Source organism: Silurus aristotelis, assembly GCF_946808225.1.
Source record: "Silurus aristotelis genome assembly, chromosome: 16".
NCBI lineage: Eukaryota > Metazoa > Chordata > Actinopteri > Siluriformes > Siluridae > Silurus > Silurus aristotelis.
In genome coordinates, this window is record NC_139589.1 from 6,860,666 (window position 1) to 6,880,065 (window position 19,400).

Here is a 19,400-nt window from a genome sequence, read left to right on the forward strand (position 1 = left end):
GCAACTACGAACAGCACATGTTCCTGAGCTTTTTGAATGCCTTACACATAAACAAAACCTTTTGCCGTCGACGGATGTCAATCACTACTAATGCTACTGCTTCCGGTACCCGTAAATCATTTTAGAGCCCCTCGTTTTGACGCGTTCCCCTGAAAGTCAAACTACCTTTGTCATAAAATAAAATCGTCCACGAAGAAACGGGGAAATGAACATATTTTGTTTTAAAACGGTCCTTTTGCATTTCCAAATTCTCTTTCTAAGATGAAAACTAACTGACCACAATATTTTCTCTTTTTTGTCGTCTAATTTGTCTAAAGTCTGTTAATCGATCACTGAGTCACTTTCGGCGGCGAGCATTACTCGATTAGACATGTCTGTTCTGGCAAGTCAAACTGGCTGACTAAAACTAGCTAGCGTCGGCAGCTAATAAGCTAATATTTAACCAACCGGACAACAATACACATTCAGGCAATACGTGAATATGTAACTTGGTAAACCCGAAAGTGCTGAACTAACAGGTAGGAGATTTCTGTTTTACTCTTCTGTAGGTAGTTTTCATAATTTTTTGGCGCTAGCGCTGTGTAGCATTAGCTGTAAAGGTGTATTTCACTTTATAGAAGATGCGAGCAGCAAGATTATGTACATTTCTATTTTATTAGGTCGGAGTAAGGACAGGTTTAGGTATTCAGTATTTAGAGTTGCTCTGTTTGTTTATATGTTAAAGGAGAAATGAGAAAATGTAATAGGAACGGATGTAATGAGAAATAACCGGATTTGCATGCTTTGGATTTGGATCATAAATGTGTGTGTTCCAGCGATTTGTTTATTCCTTGTGGTTTTTGCTTAAGTACCAGTTATACATTAAGCGCCCCAGGTCTCCGTGTGTTTCAGTACTGCAGATTTAGTTCTTTTCTTTCCTTAATTTCAATGTGTAATTAACTAAAAATGAACATTTGTACGGCTTTAACGCTTTTCGATATTCCGTATGCTTCTCATGGTTGTATATTTTACTGGCCGGACTAAGAGGTGGGGTTGAGGCTGCGATTTGCCATGGCGCAGTCCGTCCAGCTCAACACCCTGCTGTAAGGTGTGTTATTAAATCAGTCTACATTGTGTGTTGACAGGATTACCTGTCCTGGCCCCCAGGGTGAGGTGAGGATGGAGAACTCTGGCTACACTGAGAACTTTCCCGACTTGCAGACGGTTACCAGCAGTGACGAGGATCTGGTGGAAATCGCTGGGGCCAATCTAGATTTCTCCAGCACTGATGATGTGCCTCCTTTAGACCGGGACAATGAAGCAGGTGGATTTCCAAATGACCCCAATATTTGAAGACTATAACACATGTCTCAGATGAAAAAAAAAAGAACCATATAATCACTGGAAATATAATATACAATTATAACTAATTTGCCATTTGACCAGCGAGAATAAGAAGAGAGATTAGAATTTTGATTGGTTTGAAGATGTTCATTATTAATCATCTGTTATAGCGGTTTAGACAGTACTGCAGATCAGAGCACAGGTTTATATTAATGCACTTGTTTTAACATGTTATGGATGTTTTAAAACTATATTTTTGGGAAGGAGTCACCAGCATAGGAAAGTGTTTAGGAATTCGCACATAATGCAATTTTCTCGTTAACTTTAAGAGAGAAAAATACGAAGTTGTAAAAAGTGTACTCCTGAAATTCATTAATAAATGAAAGTGACAGTAATTGAAACATTTCTGTGCTCTGAGACGAATAAAACCCTTTGGACATTTTCTGTTATTGAAAAATAGTCAACCTTGCATTACGTCACATTCCACCACAATTTATTTTATTATGTCTAAAATGTAAGAGGGGTCCCCTGGTGGTCTAGTGGTTAGGATCCTGCGCTCTCACCGCTGCGGCCCAATCAACCCCAGCCACTCTTAGTGCCGGTCCCAAGCCCGGATAAATGGGGAGGGTTGCGTTAGGAAGGGCATCCAGCGTAGAACGTGCCAAATCAAACATGCGGATGATCCGCTGTGGCGACCCCTAATGGGAGAAGCCGAAAGAAAGTTATGTCTAAAATGTAAGAGCTTAAAAACACATGGAGTCACGCTGACCACCGAGATATTAAACATTTTGCATTTGTTGATGAATAGTAGGAACGTATAGCAAGATCTTCAAAAAGAACTTTGAATAATGCTGTTGGACTACTTTGCAAAAGTATCTGCTTATAATATTCTCCTATAACAGTAATGATCATGTAATTTCTTTATTTTTTACTGCAAGGTTTATACACCAATCGGGCATAACGTTGACATTATTGGCACCCTGACCTGGATGTGGCTACGCAACTTCATACGTAGCTCGTCTGTTGGATCGGCCCACACAGGCCAGCCTTTGCTCTCCACGTGCGTTAATGAGCCACTGTTTCTTCCTTGGACCACTTTTGCTAGATACTGACCACTGCAGCCCGGGAACATCCCACAAGAGCTGCAGTTTTGGAGATGCTTTAATCCAGTCATCTAGTAATCACAATTGGGCCCTTGTCAAAATCGCTCAAATCCTTACCCTTGCCCATTTTTCTGCTTCTAACACATCAACTTTGAGGACAAAATGTTCACTCTGTGCTTAATATATCCCACCCACTAACAGGTGCCATGATGAAGAGATAATCAGTGTTATGCACTTCACCTGTTATTCACGTCAACGGTCATAATGTTATGCCTGATCGGTGTATACCATAATTGCCTAGAATTTTTTATTTGTCTTATCATTATTGTTTTAGTTCATTTGAATTAACTTCTTAAAACACAAATAGTTTCTAAAAGAATAAAAGGCTGTAACAGAGGTTAAACTTCTCTATCCGTATTTGTCCATCATCTTCATTGTAAATGTGCAGGTGGAGCTGGGAATGGACTTTACGGGGTTCCTAAGCTGATGGACCTTCTAGACGAGCCTGTGCCTGGGGTGGGAACTTATGAAGACTTTAACACTATTGACTGGGTGCGAGAGAAGTCCAAGGACCGGGATCGCCACAGAGAGGTTGTATATACTACACTACAGTGAGATCATTCCGGCAGTCCAGTCTCCAGTGTGGCTAGACTTTTTATTTTTATCTATTTTTTGTATTCCAGCCATAAAGGTTTATTAGATTTTCCTCATCATATGTTTGAATGTATGTATGTATATGTGTGTATGTACTCTATAGTTACACTTTTAATATACTTTTATATTTTATTTGTTTTATTTAATTTAGACTTAATATTCTATTTCTATTTTAATGTTTAGATGTTGGACAGTCGTTAAAAGGCGTTTCAGTACTTGTCGCACTCTGTATGAATGTGTATGTCACAAATAAAATTTTAATTTGTTTTTAAATTTGATCATATCTTGCAGATTGCCAGGCAGAGTAAAGAGTCTACATGGGCTTTAATAAAGAGTATCAGTGATGCCTTCTCTGGTTGGCTCCTCATGTTATTTATTGGACTGATGTCAGGTTAGTAAACTTTTTTTTTCTGCATGACTTTGCTGAAATGTTTTTAAATTATTTATTATTGTATTGTATTTTATTTTATTAATTCACTAAAACCCATTTTGCATTACTTCCTAATTTTTTGTGAAGGTGCTCTGGCTGGCGGGATCGACATCTCCGCTCACTGGATGACCGACCTGAAGGAAGGAGTATGTCTCAATGGTTTCTGGTTCAACCACGAACACTGCTGCTGGAACTCCAACGAGACCACATTCCAGGAGCGAGACAAGTGTCCGCAGTGGAAGAGCTGGGCCGAGTTAATGATTGGCTCCAATGGCGGGCCTTTTGCTTATATCTTAAACTATCTCATATATGTGTGCTGGGCTCTGCTATTCTCTTTCCTTGCAGTGTCTCTGGTTAGAGCATTTGCTCCTTATGCCTGTGGCTCTGGGATCCCTGAGGTACAATAGCAATTCTATTCTTTTCCTTACTATTTATTCCGCACTTAATGTTGTCCAGGTGCAAATCCCGTTGTCGTTTACGATATGGACACATCTATCTCGTCCTCAGATTAAGACCATCCTCAGTGGGTTTATCATTCGAGGTTACTTGGGCAAGTGGACCCTGATGATTAAAACAATTACTCTGGTGCTGGCTGTGTCATCTGGACTAAGTCTGGGCAAAGAGGGGCCGCTGGTCCATGTGGCCTGTTGCTGTGCAAATATATTGTGCCACCTTTTTACCAAGTACCGAAAGAATGAGGCCAAAAGGCGAGAGGTGAGTGAGTGAGAGAGAGAAATGGCATTCAAAACTTTCCTGAATGGAGTTCAGATGTTTTCTGGTAAACTAAGGTTTGTTGGTTGTGGCCTATGGTAACTGTTACCTCTTTATGTTTCATATAATTAATTAATTCATCAGGTTCTCTCTGCCGCTGCTGCAGTGGGTGTCTCAGTGGCATTTGGTGCTCCTATTGGAGGAGTTCTCTTCAGTCTAGAGGAGGTAAGTGACCTCCAGTTATTTATTGCTTTGTGCTGACTTTGTTTTATTTAGATTTTTTTACTTCAGTTTATTTGTGCATTTGAAGTGGTTTTGTTACTCCTGAAGGAATAGACGGCTTATCTCTTTTATTGTCAACCAGAGTACTAAGTCCATCACAGAGTTGTCTCCTAACATTTCTCTCTTGTAGGTGAGTTATTACTTCCCCTTAAAGACACTGTGGCGTTCTTTCTTCGCCGCCCTTGTGGCAGCCTTCACGCTGCGCTCCATCAACCCGTTTGGAAACAGCCGACTGGTGCTGTTTTATGTGGAGTTTCACTCCCCCTGGCACCTTGTTGAGCTCGTGCCCTTTGTTTTACTGGGCATCTTCGGCGGTATCTGGGGAGCATTCTTCATCCGGGCGAACATTGCATGGTGTCGGCAGCGCAAAACAACACGTCTGGGTCACTACCCAGTCCTGGAGGTGCTGGTGGTGACTGCTGTCACAGCTGTTCTGGCGTTCCCCAACAGCTACACACGCATGAGCACCAGCGAGCTCATTTCAGAGCTGTTTAATGACTGTGGCCTGCTCGACTCCTCACAGCTGTGCAACTACGCTAACGGAACCGACATCAAGAGCAACAGCAACACCCTGCCTGACCGACCTGCCGGCCACGAGGTCTTTACAGCCATGTGGCAACTGGCGCTGGCGCTCGTCTTCAAGATGCTCATCACCGTGGTTACTTTTGGCAATGAAGGTCAGTTGAAATAGTTGAAAATCAGGCTTTGTAAGCAAGCATAGTTCTAAAGGCCAGGATGTGCATTACAAAATAGAGGGATTTTACATCCGGTTTCTAACTCTGTAGGGAAAAGCTGGAACTAAGTGCAGATGATGATGTTTCTGACTGCTGACATGTTGCCGTGGCTTTAGAAACTTATAATGCTGTTTTTTGATTGGTCCTTGGTTTTACTTAAAGGTTTAGTCTAGGCTCACTTTGTAGTATCATATGTAGTCTCTAGTTCTAGCATTGAGTGTTGGATATAAATCTTGGGGAAACTGAATGAGACATGAGAAACTGCTGTAGCCTTCAGTGAGACATGGTTGGACGCTACCGTTCCAGTCAGTGGCTTCACTATCTCGCCAGGACAGAACAACTGCTTCGGGTAGAACAAAGGCGGCAGTGTTTGCGCTTTGGTGCTCCAGTCATTGCCAAGCACTGCTGTCCTAAAGTTAAACTCATAACAGTGAAAATACATCCTTTCTTTCTCCCGCGCGATTTCAGCTCCGACATTCTAACAGTGACCTACATACCATCGCAGGATAAAAGTAATGCTCTGGACATTCTTGAACAAGAGTAATGCTCTGTACATAATGAAACAATTAATGGGATGGAGAACAAATACTGTGCTGCTTTTATTGTTGTTGGAGACTTTAATAGGGCAAATCTAAAAAAGGTTTTTCTTAAATTCATCCAACACATAAAACATGATGCTGGAGGTTAGTGTCACAGGGCGGTAGATCTTCCATCACCTACTTGAATGACTACCGCACTGAAGTTCTTTGAGAGGCTTGTCAAAAACCACATCAGTTCCTCCTTGCCAACCACCATGGACGCTCCCCAATTCACATACAGGAAAAACAGATAGACAGAGGATGGCATCACTTTAGCAATACTAAAGGCTCTCGCACACCTGGACAGGAAAAATACTTGCATCAGAATGCTGTTAGTTTACATTTATGGCATTTAGCTGAATTAGGACTGAACTCTCATTTGTGTAGCTGGATTTTGGACTTTCTGACTAACAGACCCAAAGTGGTCAGAATTGGGAATAACTACTTCTCCACTGGCGGTGGCATTCCTCAGGGTTGTGTCCTATGTCCTCTTTAAAATTTGCCGACGACACCTCCATCTTGGGGCTTATAACCGATGAAGATTAAATGGCCTACAGAGATTTGGTGAGAACACTATTACAATGGTGCAGTGATAGCAAGCTCTGCCTCTGCATCAGTAAAACCAAAGAGATGATAGTGTACTTTAGAAGATTAAATATAACCCTTTACACATCGACAGAACCGTCATAGAAAGAGCCAAGAACATAATGTTTCTTTGTGTCCACCTCTCTGGTGACTTGTCCTGGTCCCCTGCAGACCTTGGCAGTTGTTAAATCAGCTCGTCAGCGAATTTCCCAGCCTTATAGTTCGTCTACCACACACCACATCAGGCAGGCGGTACCGGGGTATTCATTCCAGAACCAATAGGCTGAAGAATAGTGTTTACCCTCAGACTATCAGAATCATCAACGAACTGTAATGCCGTCTCAACACAGACCACAACTGCCAATTGATACATTTCATACATATTTGCATATGTGTTTAACACACTGGGACTGCACAATTCTTAATTCTCAGAACTATTAATACCACTATTAGTAGTATTAGTAGAAAATTTCTAACATGCTGCCAGTGATGTTGATAGCATATGATTGGTGAAACATGTCAGTTTGTCTTTAATTATTTATTTTAATTTAAATTGATCAGCTTGATATGTAAAACAATGACATTTAAAGAGAGCAGAGTTCCTGTTTTAAGAGGAATTTAACAACAGTTGTCAGGTGTTAATGTTTCACTGGAGTGGTTTAATAGCATCCGGAGAATAGTGCATGTGTATATACTGGAGACCCTTAATATGCAGCATGAATATAATATGCAGATGATGATAACTACTTTTATCTTGCTTAATATTACAATTCATTATGGGGGATTCGGAATTTTGACTGGCTGTTTTCCCTGTTTTCCTCTGTGCAGGTCCCCTCAGGTCTGTTCATCCCCAGCATGGCTGTGGGGGCGATTGCGGGAAGGCTGCTTGGGGTAGGCATGGAGCAGCTGGCATATTACAATCATGACTGGGTTATCTTTAAGGGCTGGTGCTCACCTGGGGCAGATTGCATCACACCTGGCCTTTATGCGATGGTGGGAGCTGCTGCATGCTTGGGTAAGAGATTATGAATTTTCAGTATTGAATTATTCACAAGTGTATTCCTGAAAAATGTGAAAAAAAGCAAGGATATGAAACAAGGATATGTCAAAAAGCAAAAAAAATATAATATTTTATACTCTTCTTACTCTGCAGGTGGTGTAACTCGGATGACGGTCTCTCTGGTGGTCATTATGTTTGAGCTGACTGGTGGTTTGGAGTACATTGTGCCTCTAATGGCTGCCACCATGACCAGCAAGTGGGTGGCGGATGCCCTGGGTCGCGAGGGCATCTACGAGGCCCACATCCGTCTGAACGGCTACCCGTTTCTAGAGCCCAAAGAGGAGTTCAGCCACAAAACGTTGGCTATGGACGTTATGAGGCCTCGTCATAGTGACCCCCCGCTCTCAGTAATTACACAAGATGGCATGAGTGTGGAGGAGGTTGAGAATCTCATTCTGGACACATCTTACAGTGGTTTTCCTGTGGTTGTCTCACATGAGTCACAGAGGCTGGTAGGCTTTGTGCTGCGCCGGGATCTCATTATTTCAATCGGTGCGTGAGTTCTGAAACATCCACAACTGTGCCCTGACTTTCCAAAAGAAAACAGATGCTGCTTTTTTTTTGTCTTGTATATTTTAGGGGTGGACACATTCTAAATTTATTAGCTAGCCCAACAGTGTGCTGACCAGTAAAACCATCAACCGTTAGCTGGATAAACTAAGCTCATATTTTCAAGCGTACAAAAGATTTAGAATGAAATGCCCCGTGTCAGCAGTTTTGCAATTCTAATAAGAGACAGGAAAACAAAACTTTTAAACTATAGAAAGGAGTTAACTAATAGAAATCATTGCATTTTGTAGATTTTCATAGAAATACATACTTGGTGTCATACGTCTGTAGTGTGCTTGTTCTGGGTTGATTTTCACAATTTCTTTTCTCCACTTTGCTCTTTAGAAAATGCTCGGCAACGCCAGGAGGGTGTGGTGAGCACATCACGGATTTTCTTCACCGAGTACACTCTGCCCCAGCCCCCTAACTTCCCACCGCCCCTGAAGTTACGTGGCATCATGGACCTCAGTCCCTTCACAGTCACCGATCACACCGCCATGGACATTGTGGTGGACATCTTCCGCAAACTCGGGCTACGCCAGTGTCTGGTCACTCATAATGGGTAAGCAATAAATCCAAGCTGGTCATTTAGAGTTTTTGAGTATGCATCTATTATTGCTGTAAATATAGTGGAAATTGAAATAAATACACATTTATTATTTTAGATATATTTTAGATAATAATCTGAATTTATTTTTATGAAAAAACTAAGAAAAGATTATCAGGATTATCCCGTCCTTGTCTATTTTGCATCCAGTCAAACATTCAGCTAACATGGCATGGCCTTAAACTTTTTTATATTATGAAATTGCGTTTTTGCGAATTGCTACAACGCTAATATTTAAAAAAAATTTATTTTCTTACACCCTTACTATTAAAAGGACAGGGTAAAGCTGTGTGAATGAGTTATTGTGCAGGTTGATCACACAAATAGTCATACATTATATCTGTTGATAACATGATATCTTCTGTCTCTTCACTTCCAGACGCTTGCTGGGAATCATCACCAAAAAGGACATTTTAAAGCACATGGCTCAAATAGCCAACCGTGACCCAGACTCCATTCTCTTCAACTGAAATGCCAGCTTTTATAATCTCACCTCAAAACCTGTTTGATTTGCACTACAGATAACTAACAGTGCTAGGCTGAGGGTGCACTCACACTGTGACGGTCGTTTCCAGTGCCAAGTTGGACATCTCACGCGTCACGGCTTCATCGTCATACTTGTTCGGATCATGACACAAAGTCCTGGTTTACAAGTTGCAAGTAGCCAACCTACCATAACATATCTTGACTATTAGTTCATCTAAAAGAAAGCGAGTGGGGAGTTGAATAAGTGGATATGCATGCACAATCTCAATCATATTAAATTATTAATGTAGCTAAAGTGTATTGAAATTCCTGTGAAATGTTGCAAGCGAAAGTCTTTTATTCTTTTTTCGTCTTTCTTTGTATACAGTTCACTGAGCAACTGCAAGCAATTAATTTCTTATCTCATCTTAATATATTGCAATATTTCCGTCATAACTTTAATGAATGAGCTAAAAGCGAATACCAGTAACCACGAGTGTAAGTCTGTGTTCGTTGGGGTTTGCGTAACTGTACTCACATTTTATGTTAAATCGGGTAACATTTACTGTGACTTCAGCCTCTTGAGCAGGAACCTAATTGCATAAGGAGCAACAGGTTTACAGCATTGTGAAATATGTGAATACAATTTTAAGGGCATCCAACCCCTTACTTATCATTTAGAAGAGGTTTGCACATTCAAGCATTTAGCATCTTTTCTAGTTTAACCCCTTTTTGAATCTGCAGGGCAGCTGGGCATTCTGCTTGTATTATTTAATTGGCTGTTTTGTGGTGTTAAGTGGATTAACACCTGGGTATGTCTAAATTCTGCACCATTGCTTGACCACTTCTAGTTATATACATATATACACGTCTATCATAGCTGGAAATCTTCCTCTTTTTTATTTTTTTTGTTGCTTCCATTGTTGACTGCATTATTTATGTTATATTGATCAGCACGGCCGAGTGGCCATGCACTAATTATGTACTTTACGTTTTGTTTTATTTTGTTACGTTTTCAGCTGTGTTTAGACAGTATATGATCATTTGTAGCAGTGGCCTTTCCACAAAAAATATTGTATTTCACTATATTCCTCAGGATATGATGTATGCATGGTTGAAGACTTTAATGATATTTTAACCACAACCTTAATCTTAGTGTTTAAGACAAAATTATTTTGAAATATACACATCTACAAGCAAAGTTTCTTTGGAGTGTTTTCCTGACACGATGGGATCTTGTTCACTTGAGACTGCTCTGTCAGGTGCACGATCCAACGCTGTCATTGTTTACATCCTCCAAAGACACTTTCATGCACATTACTTTAAGCTATACATAAATCCATTAAGGGCTAGAGTAATACTGGTATTTCTAATCCACAGCACCTGGTGTCATTATTAGGATTTTCTTTTTAATAAGGCAGAGAGTTTGGAAATCATGTTGGAGCTGTTCTTGTATACCAGGGTCTTACAATATCTCATCTCTTTTCTCTTATTTTACCATCACTTCAGTGTGCCTGCAGATCTGGGTACATCACAAGGCCACTTTAATTTTTTCCATGCACTCCATATGAGAAGAGCATTATGTATTTTCATGTCTTAGAAATGTATGTATGTTATGTCGTTAATTACTTGGTACCTGTTTATCTGATTCATGTGTGTTTATCATGGTTTATGTATTTGGAAAAAATAAGAATGTATCATTATCACTATAATTTATTCATTAACACTCATAAGGCAAGTTGTGGTTCGATCGTCTGTGGTTATTGTTTGTTAAAGAGTCACTCTGGAATTAATCCGTGCAATTTTTTGCTTTAACTTCAGAGAAAAATCAACAAGCATTTGAATACTAACTAAAAGCTCACACATAAACTGATGGAACAGAATTATTTGGTTTTATATTCAGGTTGGTTTTTACATAAAATCAGGCCAATGATCACGATCAGTTCCACTTCTTTCTCTTTCCCCGACAAAGCAAAAGCTGGTCCTTTCGCCGATTTAACTATCTGTGACCTTTTGTTCACAATCAAGTCAGCTCTTTTATGCAAACAGTGAGCACTGACTGTCTTTGCTCCTTTTTGAAATGGGTACAGGCATTGCTTCTATGGAAATTACTTAACAGCTGACCTGGTCAAAATATTGCAAGGGAAAAAAATGGCAATGAGCCAAAACATGTAAACTGATCCAAATAGTTATAAATCTCTCTCTCTCTCTCTCTCTCTCTCTCTCTCTCTCTCTCTCTCTCTCTCTCTCTCTCTCTCTCTCTCTCTCTCTCTCTCTCTCTCTCTCTCTCTCTCTCTCAAAAAAAAAATTCTAGTGATTTGCAATCACTAGTATGGGAGAAGTGAAGGTGAAGCGTAATTTAGTGAGAGGGAACAAAGTGGTGCTCTAGTTATGTTTTGTCTTGTGCGCTTTCTCCGGCCCCACCCACACTTTACACTTACAATTCCCTTCACTCTTTCCACAAGATTTTAGATTGTGCTTGTGGACATTTGTGGACATCAGCCACAAGTGTGTTAGTAAAGTCAGACACTGATGTAGGCCTGGGATTCTGTCAGTGTTCAAATTCATCCCAAAGGTGTTCAGTAGGTTAGAGATCAGAGCTCTATAGAAGGCCGCTCAAAATTTTATTATAGACATCCCATACAATGATGTGCCTTCAGTTTAAAGAAGAGACACAAATATGGAAGGAAAGGTCAGGTGTCCTAATACTTTTGTCCATATAGTGTATGCACCTACTTTACATACAATGCACACCTGACCTGACCATTTTTTTTCTACATTCTCTTAATTCAGTTGCTGTTATAATAACCTCCACTCTTCTGGGGAGACTTTTCACTAGATTTCAGAGCATGTCTGTGAGGATTTGTGTGATCATTCCACCATAAGAGAATTGGTGAGGACAGGCATTAATGCCGTGTAAGAAGGTCTAGTTCGCTTGTTTGGGCCCCTTAGTTTTGTAATGAAAGGAAATGCATTTTTTTTTTTTAAATATATAGACATTTTATGCAATGATGTCTACAGATTTAATAGATAAGTGTCCACATATTTTTGCCCATGTAGTGTATGCATTTGGAAATCTTAATAGGATGCGAATGGCCCTCAATTCTGCAATCACTTATCGAACTTAAGAATTATAAACACTTTTGATGTCTAATAATGTGTCACCATTGAAATAAAATCTCTGGTTTAATAGTTCACGCTGTGTAAAAAAAAAAAATCTGCAGCAATCTGTCCATATTAAGCTAACATTTCCTTGGAAGAAAAATTTTGTGTGTAATCTACAATAACACATTTCCAGCTTTTCCACTGAGGATAAGCTATAACAGAACAACATTCCAGTCCAGGCAGCCAAAACCAAGAATCTGAAGTTTAATCTTCAAGATTAATAGACTTTTTTTTTTTTCTAGTTTTCAAATGTTCCTGATACCTAAGTGCGTTTAAAAGTAGCAACCTCTTTCCTTTTTATTACATAATACATTTTGAATATAAGTAAGGTTTTAACGTGTTATCTAGTATCATTTCTCAATATTTATTTAACCCTCTGTTTTAATATCTGTTGGAAGTACAGAAATGGCTCCAGGATGCAATTTCAAAATTTTTCATTTTTTTTTTTATTAAATCTCTGGGTTTATTCAGTATTTCCAGAACTGAACACGCTTAGGGCATAAAATGCTTTCTACAGCTGCATGTTCCACATCTGGTGAAATCTGAGCATGTGTTTATCCGGCACAGCAAATTTGTTTAGACTTGCCAAAAAAATGAAACAAATTGCATAAATCTACATGTATGTGGAGAAGGACAGTTGATTGTTGGTTGCGAGCAGTGGCTGAAGGGTGCCAAGAAGATCAAAAACGGTCCTGTTTTTAAGACATTTGTGCAATGTCAAGTCACGGGTATTAGTGATGTGTTGCTTTTGAACAAATTGACTGACATATGTCATCATTTTTATACAGAGTTATTAATCATTCATTTATTTATCCATTCATTCACGCAATCACGCATTCATTTTTAGAAACAACTGAAATGATGCATTGCAAACCTCCTTTAAACATTTTTTATTTATTTACAATGAATTCACATCACTAAAGCTGTCCTAACTAGTAGCTCCTGTACAAATAAAACTTAAACTCATATTTATATTGAATACTTTTGGCCAATAGGTTTTTGGGTTTTTTTTTACATTTTGCGTTGTTTAAGACTCCATCTGTCACTGTCACACCAGCTGTAAGCACCAATGGGTTCTGTATATCCATTCATAGTGGTGCACTTCATCCAGACCTTTTCATGGTAAATTCATGAAATTCCTCAGCTGTGTTCCCACAAACTCTGGACCACCCATTAGCTTCTCCTTTCGGGATCCTACTGCACATTTCCGAAGAAAAAAACTTTTGTGATGCTCCTTGGGAAAGAGCAATGATAACTCGAGGAACTCTGAATATGAGTTTTACCCTGGGTTTTTCAGAAGAATTCATTTTGTCCATCTTTTAATTCCAACAACTGATGAAGCATCCTTCTGGTTTTAATAGCTGCATGTGCCTTCTGCATTCAATTAGTCTGCTGTTGAGTCATTTGGTCTTGCTTCATAGAGGTTTCTGAGTAAACAGGAAGCGTCACAGATCCTTCCTTATTCCACCCACTCTTTTCCTTTTTCTCACAGTCCACACACTGAAAACTTCAGAGACACTCAAATGGGCAGGGCTCAGAGGTCAAAACGAAAGGCTCCGAAGTAACTGGATGAATCTTCTGCATGTACCGCGCTAGGAGATGACACAGAGACAAAGATCTCATCTCCTGATCGCAGCTCGAACATGCCTCCCTGGTAGATGGAATGGAGGGCATTCTCGCTGTCTGGGGCCCAGCACTTGGTGCCCACTCCTTTTAACAGCTGAATGGGCTGTGCGTAGGCCGTCTTCTTATACACACACTGCACCACCTGCTGACTCACAGAGCTGGACTGATGATCGCCATTGGACAGTGTGATGTGCCGGAAGTAGACCTGAGCATACAGGTAATAGCGCCCTGTCTGAGGGATCCGCAGCCGACCGTTGGACACCGTCATGTTGTGTAGGTGTGAGCCGAAGCTTTGGTTTCCCCAGGAACGTACAGGGTGGCGGCAAGACTGGTGCAGATCTCTCTGAGGAGCTAAAGATGTTGAGCCTGGAAAAAAAAAAAGTATTTAAATGTAAAAAATTTATAATTTATTCACAATTCAGCCATCACCCCACAGTAATGTGACTTTTAGTCAATTCTTTGGTAACCATCACTTAAACAGTGAGACTTTAAGTGGTGTGATGTACCATGTAATCATTAGCAAAAGTGGCAAAAGTAGTTAAGCACCTGACCATTACATCCATATGTGGCTTTTGAACTTTGCTGTTACAATAACATCTGCTCTCCTGGGAAGACATTCCACTAGATTATGGAGCATGGCTGTGTGGATTTGCTTGTTCAGCCACAAGAGCTTAAGTGAGGTCAGGCACTGATGTCTGGCTCGTAGGTCTGGTACACACTCAACATTCAAGTTTATCCCAAAGTTGACCGATAACTTTACCTGTACTTTCAAAGATTTAAGTTTACATTTCATTGATGTAAGAGTACTTTTATTTGAGTAGAATATTGTACAACTCATTCCACCTCTGCAATTAATCAACCACTTCGAACCAATCAGATTCAAGAATCCAACTGACTGTGATATAATGGAAAGGTAACTCACTGACAAAACTCAAAAAGGAACCTTGAGGAACTCAGACTAAAACAGAACCGATCCTCTTCTTGGTGGCACTAATAAGGATCATGCTTTTAAACTTGATTTGCAGAGTATGAAATGTTTGCATTTACATTTAAATAGAGGTTACTCTATGACACACAAAAGAACACACCTTGTAATCCATTGTCTCTGAGGGTGAGGTGAGCGGAGGGCCGCTGGCTATTGGGAACTTTCAGACTCGGTTCGACTGTTTGTCTTTCTATAAGAAGCACAGAGGGCTAATCAGAGCATTAGAAGGCTTGTTATATGTTATGAATATATATTCATACATACATACATACATACATACATACATACTTAATTATCTACAAATGATTACCTTGAACCATGTGCTGAGAGATTATGTTTTCTGTAACCTAAGCAAGAAAGCAGAAAAGCCGCTTAAATTTGCAACAATAAAAACATAAAACAGTGATTATCATTTTTGTTGACCTCCTTTCAACAAATGTGATCAAATGTCTCTGCTTGTCTTTGCGAAAAGAAATTCTACAGTGTGATGGAAAAGGATCCACATCCAGGAAATAAGTTCCGCTGCCCAAGGACAATAGCACTCAGTAGGAGGCTGGGGCTTTCACAGTTAGAAAAGTGGCCCAAAGCCGCTGAGAAAACAAAAAGCCACAAGGACTGAAGGCCTGCAGACCAATTCCTGCCAAAGATACAAAGAAGTGCTGACATCATAAGTGCTCGACTTTCCTTCATGGCAACGTATCAACTATACAAGAACATTTTCCAGAGTATAGACTAGGGCTGAAAAGAGAGAGAGAGAGAGAGAGAGAGAGAGAGAGAGAGAGAGAGAGAGAGAGAGAGAGAGGGAGAGAGAGAGAGAGAGAGAGAGAGAGAGAGAGAGAGAGAGAGAGGGAGAGAGGGAGAGAGAGAGAGAGAGAGGGAGAGAGAGAGAAAGGAATTAAGATAGAATGAAAGAGAAGAAAACAAACCAAAACGCAAAGAGAGATGAAAGCTCAGTGTGGAGGGTAAAATGTTCCACTTGATTTTTTATGCTGCAAAAAGCTGTCTTGCACATTTTAAAAAGTGAAGCCAAACCAAACTTCTAGATACCTGAGTAAACAAGACACTGGCCATGCTCTCAAAGATATATCTTTTCATAAATATTATTCTATTCTGGAGTAGGGAGTAGGGATGTCGCCGAAACATTACCACAATTGTATCAAGCCCTGGGTCGATTAACACTGCATCCAACTTAGCTGCATTTCTGTTTGCACTATTGACAGCAACAAGAGCAACAACCCACTATTTTTGAACATCCAATTATGGAACAGATTATTAGTTTACTGATCAGGTCACTTATGAGTCGACAAACTTACATTTCTGATAATTTTTTTAATATTAAGTGATATTTATCAATATAAAATTTTTAACCTTTTAATAATCAATTAAATAAGCATAGTTCAAGAGATACCAGAAGCCCTAGTCAAAAAGAAATATGCCTTCTCAAAACCACACCACTTTTCATGCCACGCTTTGCATTTCATTTCCTGTATAAATAAATTGCTACATGGGATTTTAAAATAGGATATATGAGGTAATTAAATCCAACAAAGGAGCCATGCAACTACTTCAACTATGCTAAAAAGCCCTGAAGAAGCGAATATAAACAGACTGGATTCAAAAGTATGGGTTTATGATGCTGTAATATTTGCTGCCCATTGTTAAAACTGTTTAAACAAATGTGTGAGTGTTGCCCAGTGATGGACTGGCATCTCATTCAGTGTGTATTCTTATCTAACAACTTGTGTTTACTGAAGGTAAATAAAAATGATTAAAAAAAAAAAAAATCTATATTTTGTGATCACAATTCAGAATACAATTCGTTGTCCAGCACCAGCAGGAAAAACGCTAAACATATATCCACATCTACCTTGAATATATATGTCTTAATTCCTTCAGCCAGTCTGATGCATGGTTCACCAAAGAGCTGTACCAGACTATCCGGCACCTCCTGATCTTTGTCCAGAGCATTCAGCAGCCCAAGACAGCGCAGCTCCTCAGACACGCCCTGACTTCGAGCCTGTCCATCCACCAGAAAGAAACAGCGTTAAAAACAAAGTTACCCGAAGGACCAGTCTCATTCACAGTGCACATGGATTGGAACAAAAATGCTGTGTAAAGCATAACTAATAAAAGCAAGCTGGTTGTGAAAGCAGATGTCTGAGCTGCCTGAAATCCTTTCTTCTGAGGAAACCACACTGCAAGACATCCAGAAATGTCATCACAAAAAAATTAACATTAAACATGTTATAAACAAAACTTAAACATAATAGGAACTCTGCCATAAAATGACAAAAACATGTTTTGAGCCTGATGGAAGGCTTATTTTTGTTACTGCTTTTGTGGTGATGTTAAGGAGGCATGGGTGATAAGGGTAGAAGACCAAAAACACATCTTCTGGTGCCAACATTCTTTAGTTCTCATATTTGGCAGTAATGTTTTAGAAGTAATCCCTGGAAGCTAATCTCCATAGTGTCCTTATTGCTTTTTCCACTTGTCTTCATATATTATTATATAATAATTACATAATTCAGTATATTTACTGAGCAGTGACACAATCTTAGTTCCATCATATTTAGTTTTACACACATTACACAGGGTTTGCCACAGAAAAGTTGCCTGCCTCTGTGTCAACGGTATTGAAGATGGATTATGCGGTGTATTATTAATTTATTTACTATTTTGTTCAACTGTTATTTTATTTGTTGTTATTATTATTATTATTATTTTTATTATTATTATTATTATTATTATTATTATTATTATTATTATTCAGTAATTATCATTAACACGAATTACTTAAATATATAATTTATAATAACGGCCAAGCATATCACAGTTACTGTAATTTTCCCATATTTTACAGAATGTCCTGAAGCATTGTATTCCTCTGACACTGCAACATTAAAATTACTATCTATATATATATATATATATATATATATATATATATATATATATATATATATATATATATATATATATATAGTTTTTTTTTATTATTATTATTATTATTATTTTCTTTCTTGTGGTTCTCTTTAAAGTAATGCAGCATAACAAAATAAGTTCATTTGTTTTATCCTTTATGTTAAACCCATAGTTTGCCAAATTTCTACCCCACATACATCTTGAAAAACTACACAAAGGACACAACGTGTCCAATAAACATGAGCAGTAAGCAAACTGCCCCATGACTGTGCAACACTAAGAAAGGCACCCAAATCAACACAACATCATCTTATATCTCACAAAAAAAAAGCAAAAGCCAGGTCAGAAATATTCCAAATCCCAGAAGTAAGTGTTGATCGGTTTTACATGGAAGCTATGAGATTGCTCTTTCTAACAACTATGAAAACAACGGCAGCAAAGAGCAAGTCAGCAACCCATCACCTTTAAAAACACCCAAATATGAAAATCTCATATAGCAGTTCTGCTTCCCGTTTGTTTGTCTGATTGTTTAAAAAGCTGTATCTCTGTAGGAATGCCAGTCACTTGTAGAAGTCCTGTGGTTTCAGCAAGGTCAAACTATTTACAGGATGGATATGCATTATGTACACAGAGTTGAGCATTGCTTTGTGAAGCCAAGCATATAACTGTGGATTTCCACAATGAGAAAGAAGCCAAGTAATGAAATCTGTGTATAAAGCTGCCTTAAGCCGCTTGAATTTGGTGTCTATGCAAAGTGTGGAAATTTATATATGTAATAACTTTCTAGAGCTGTTGTGACAATTTGCAAATAACCTTAGATTTTAAAACATATCAAGTTTATTCAACTGTTTTTTTTTTTTTTTTTTTTTATGAAATGGAAATCATTGCAATATGTTTAACATACATTAAGATTATTCAGTAACATCTGTTCTAGGAAAGTAGATCCATACTGAAGAATTTCCCTACAGAGTGCCACCAGATGTTTGTTGTGAATAATGTAGATAAAAGCAGAGGTGAAAATAATACAGTCGGTTTTAGTTGTGTTTTTATAATAAGGAAAGAACAATATTCAGTGCAGAATTTTTTTTTTTCAGTTCTGTTAAAATAATTATGCCAACTCGTGTGCAAGCAAACCTCTGGTGCAGATGCATGTAGGAAGTTGTGTTTGCCGTCATGTTTTGCAGACTTATTAAACCTAGTGTTAGAAATAGAGAGCTATCATTTACCTGAGCCATTGACATGTTGAGGTAGACGAACAATCCAGTAGTGGAGGTGACTTGAAGAACCACCATGACTACAAACACGGTAGGGATCCATAACTTGGACGGCGCGTCCACGGATATTTTCGGCTGAGCCATGATGAATGACGACTCGCTGCACACGGATCTCAGAAAATCTGACTCGGAGTTGGATGCCAGCGCGTTCCTTTCGGATGACTGATCCTCACTGGCTTCAAAAGGATCTGCTGGAGGCACGGACACTCCATCCATTCCGCTGTGAATACTGACAAAGCTGATGGAGACCAGACCAGCTGCACATATACAGCACTCAGGATTATTCACTCTTTTACACACTTATACACACGTGTACAAATCCATTATAGACCATTTTATAGTAC

The 19,400-nt window shown here is 39.1% G+C and overlaps 2 protein-coding genes across 2 annotated transcripts; one reads left to right on the forward strand and one right to left on the reverse strand.

The window, feature by feature from the left end:
* The first annotated feature begins 338 nt into the window (after positions 1-338).
* clcn5a (chloride channel, voltage-sensitive 5a) lies at positions 339-10,819 on the forward strand. The gene is given in 13 exon segments (XM_083564233.1): positions 339-518; positions 1,125-1,303; positions 2,875-3,017; positions 3,372-3,471; positions 3,598-3,908; positions 4,018-4,224; positions 4,366-4,446; positions 4,634-5,173; positions 5,175-5,180; positions 7,229-7,415; positions 7,554-7,952; positions 8,355-8,571; positions 8,996-10,819. Coding segments are annotated over 12 exon segments (2,427 nt in total). The 5' UTR covers positions 339-518; positions 1,125-1,158; the 3' UTR covers positions 9,087-10,819.
* A 2,201-nt stretch (positions 10,820-13,020) lies between these two features.
* On the reverse strand, positions 13,021-19,400 carry tnfsf10l3 (tumor necrosis factor (ligand) superfamily, member 10 like 3). The gene is made up of 5 exons (XM_083564272.1): positions 19,009-19,400; positions 16,725-16,874; positions 15,168-15,204; positions 14,961-15,047; positions 13,021-14,238 (listed from the first exon to the last, which is right to left on the reverse strand). Exons 1-5 carry the CDS (start codon positions 19,270-19,272, stop codon positions 13,781-13,783), a joined length of 996 nt encoding a protein of 331 aa, XP_083420398.1. The 5' UTR covers positions 19,273-19,400; the 3' UTR covers positions 13,021-13,780.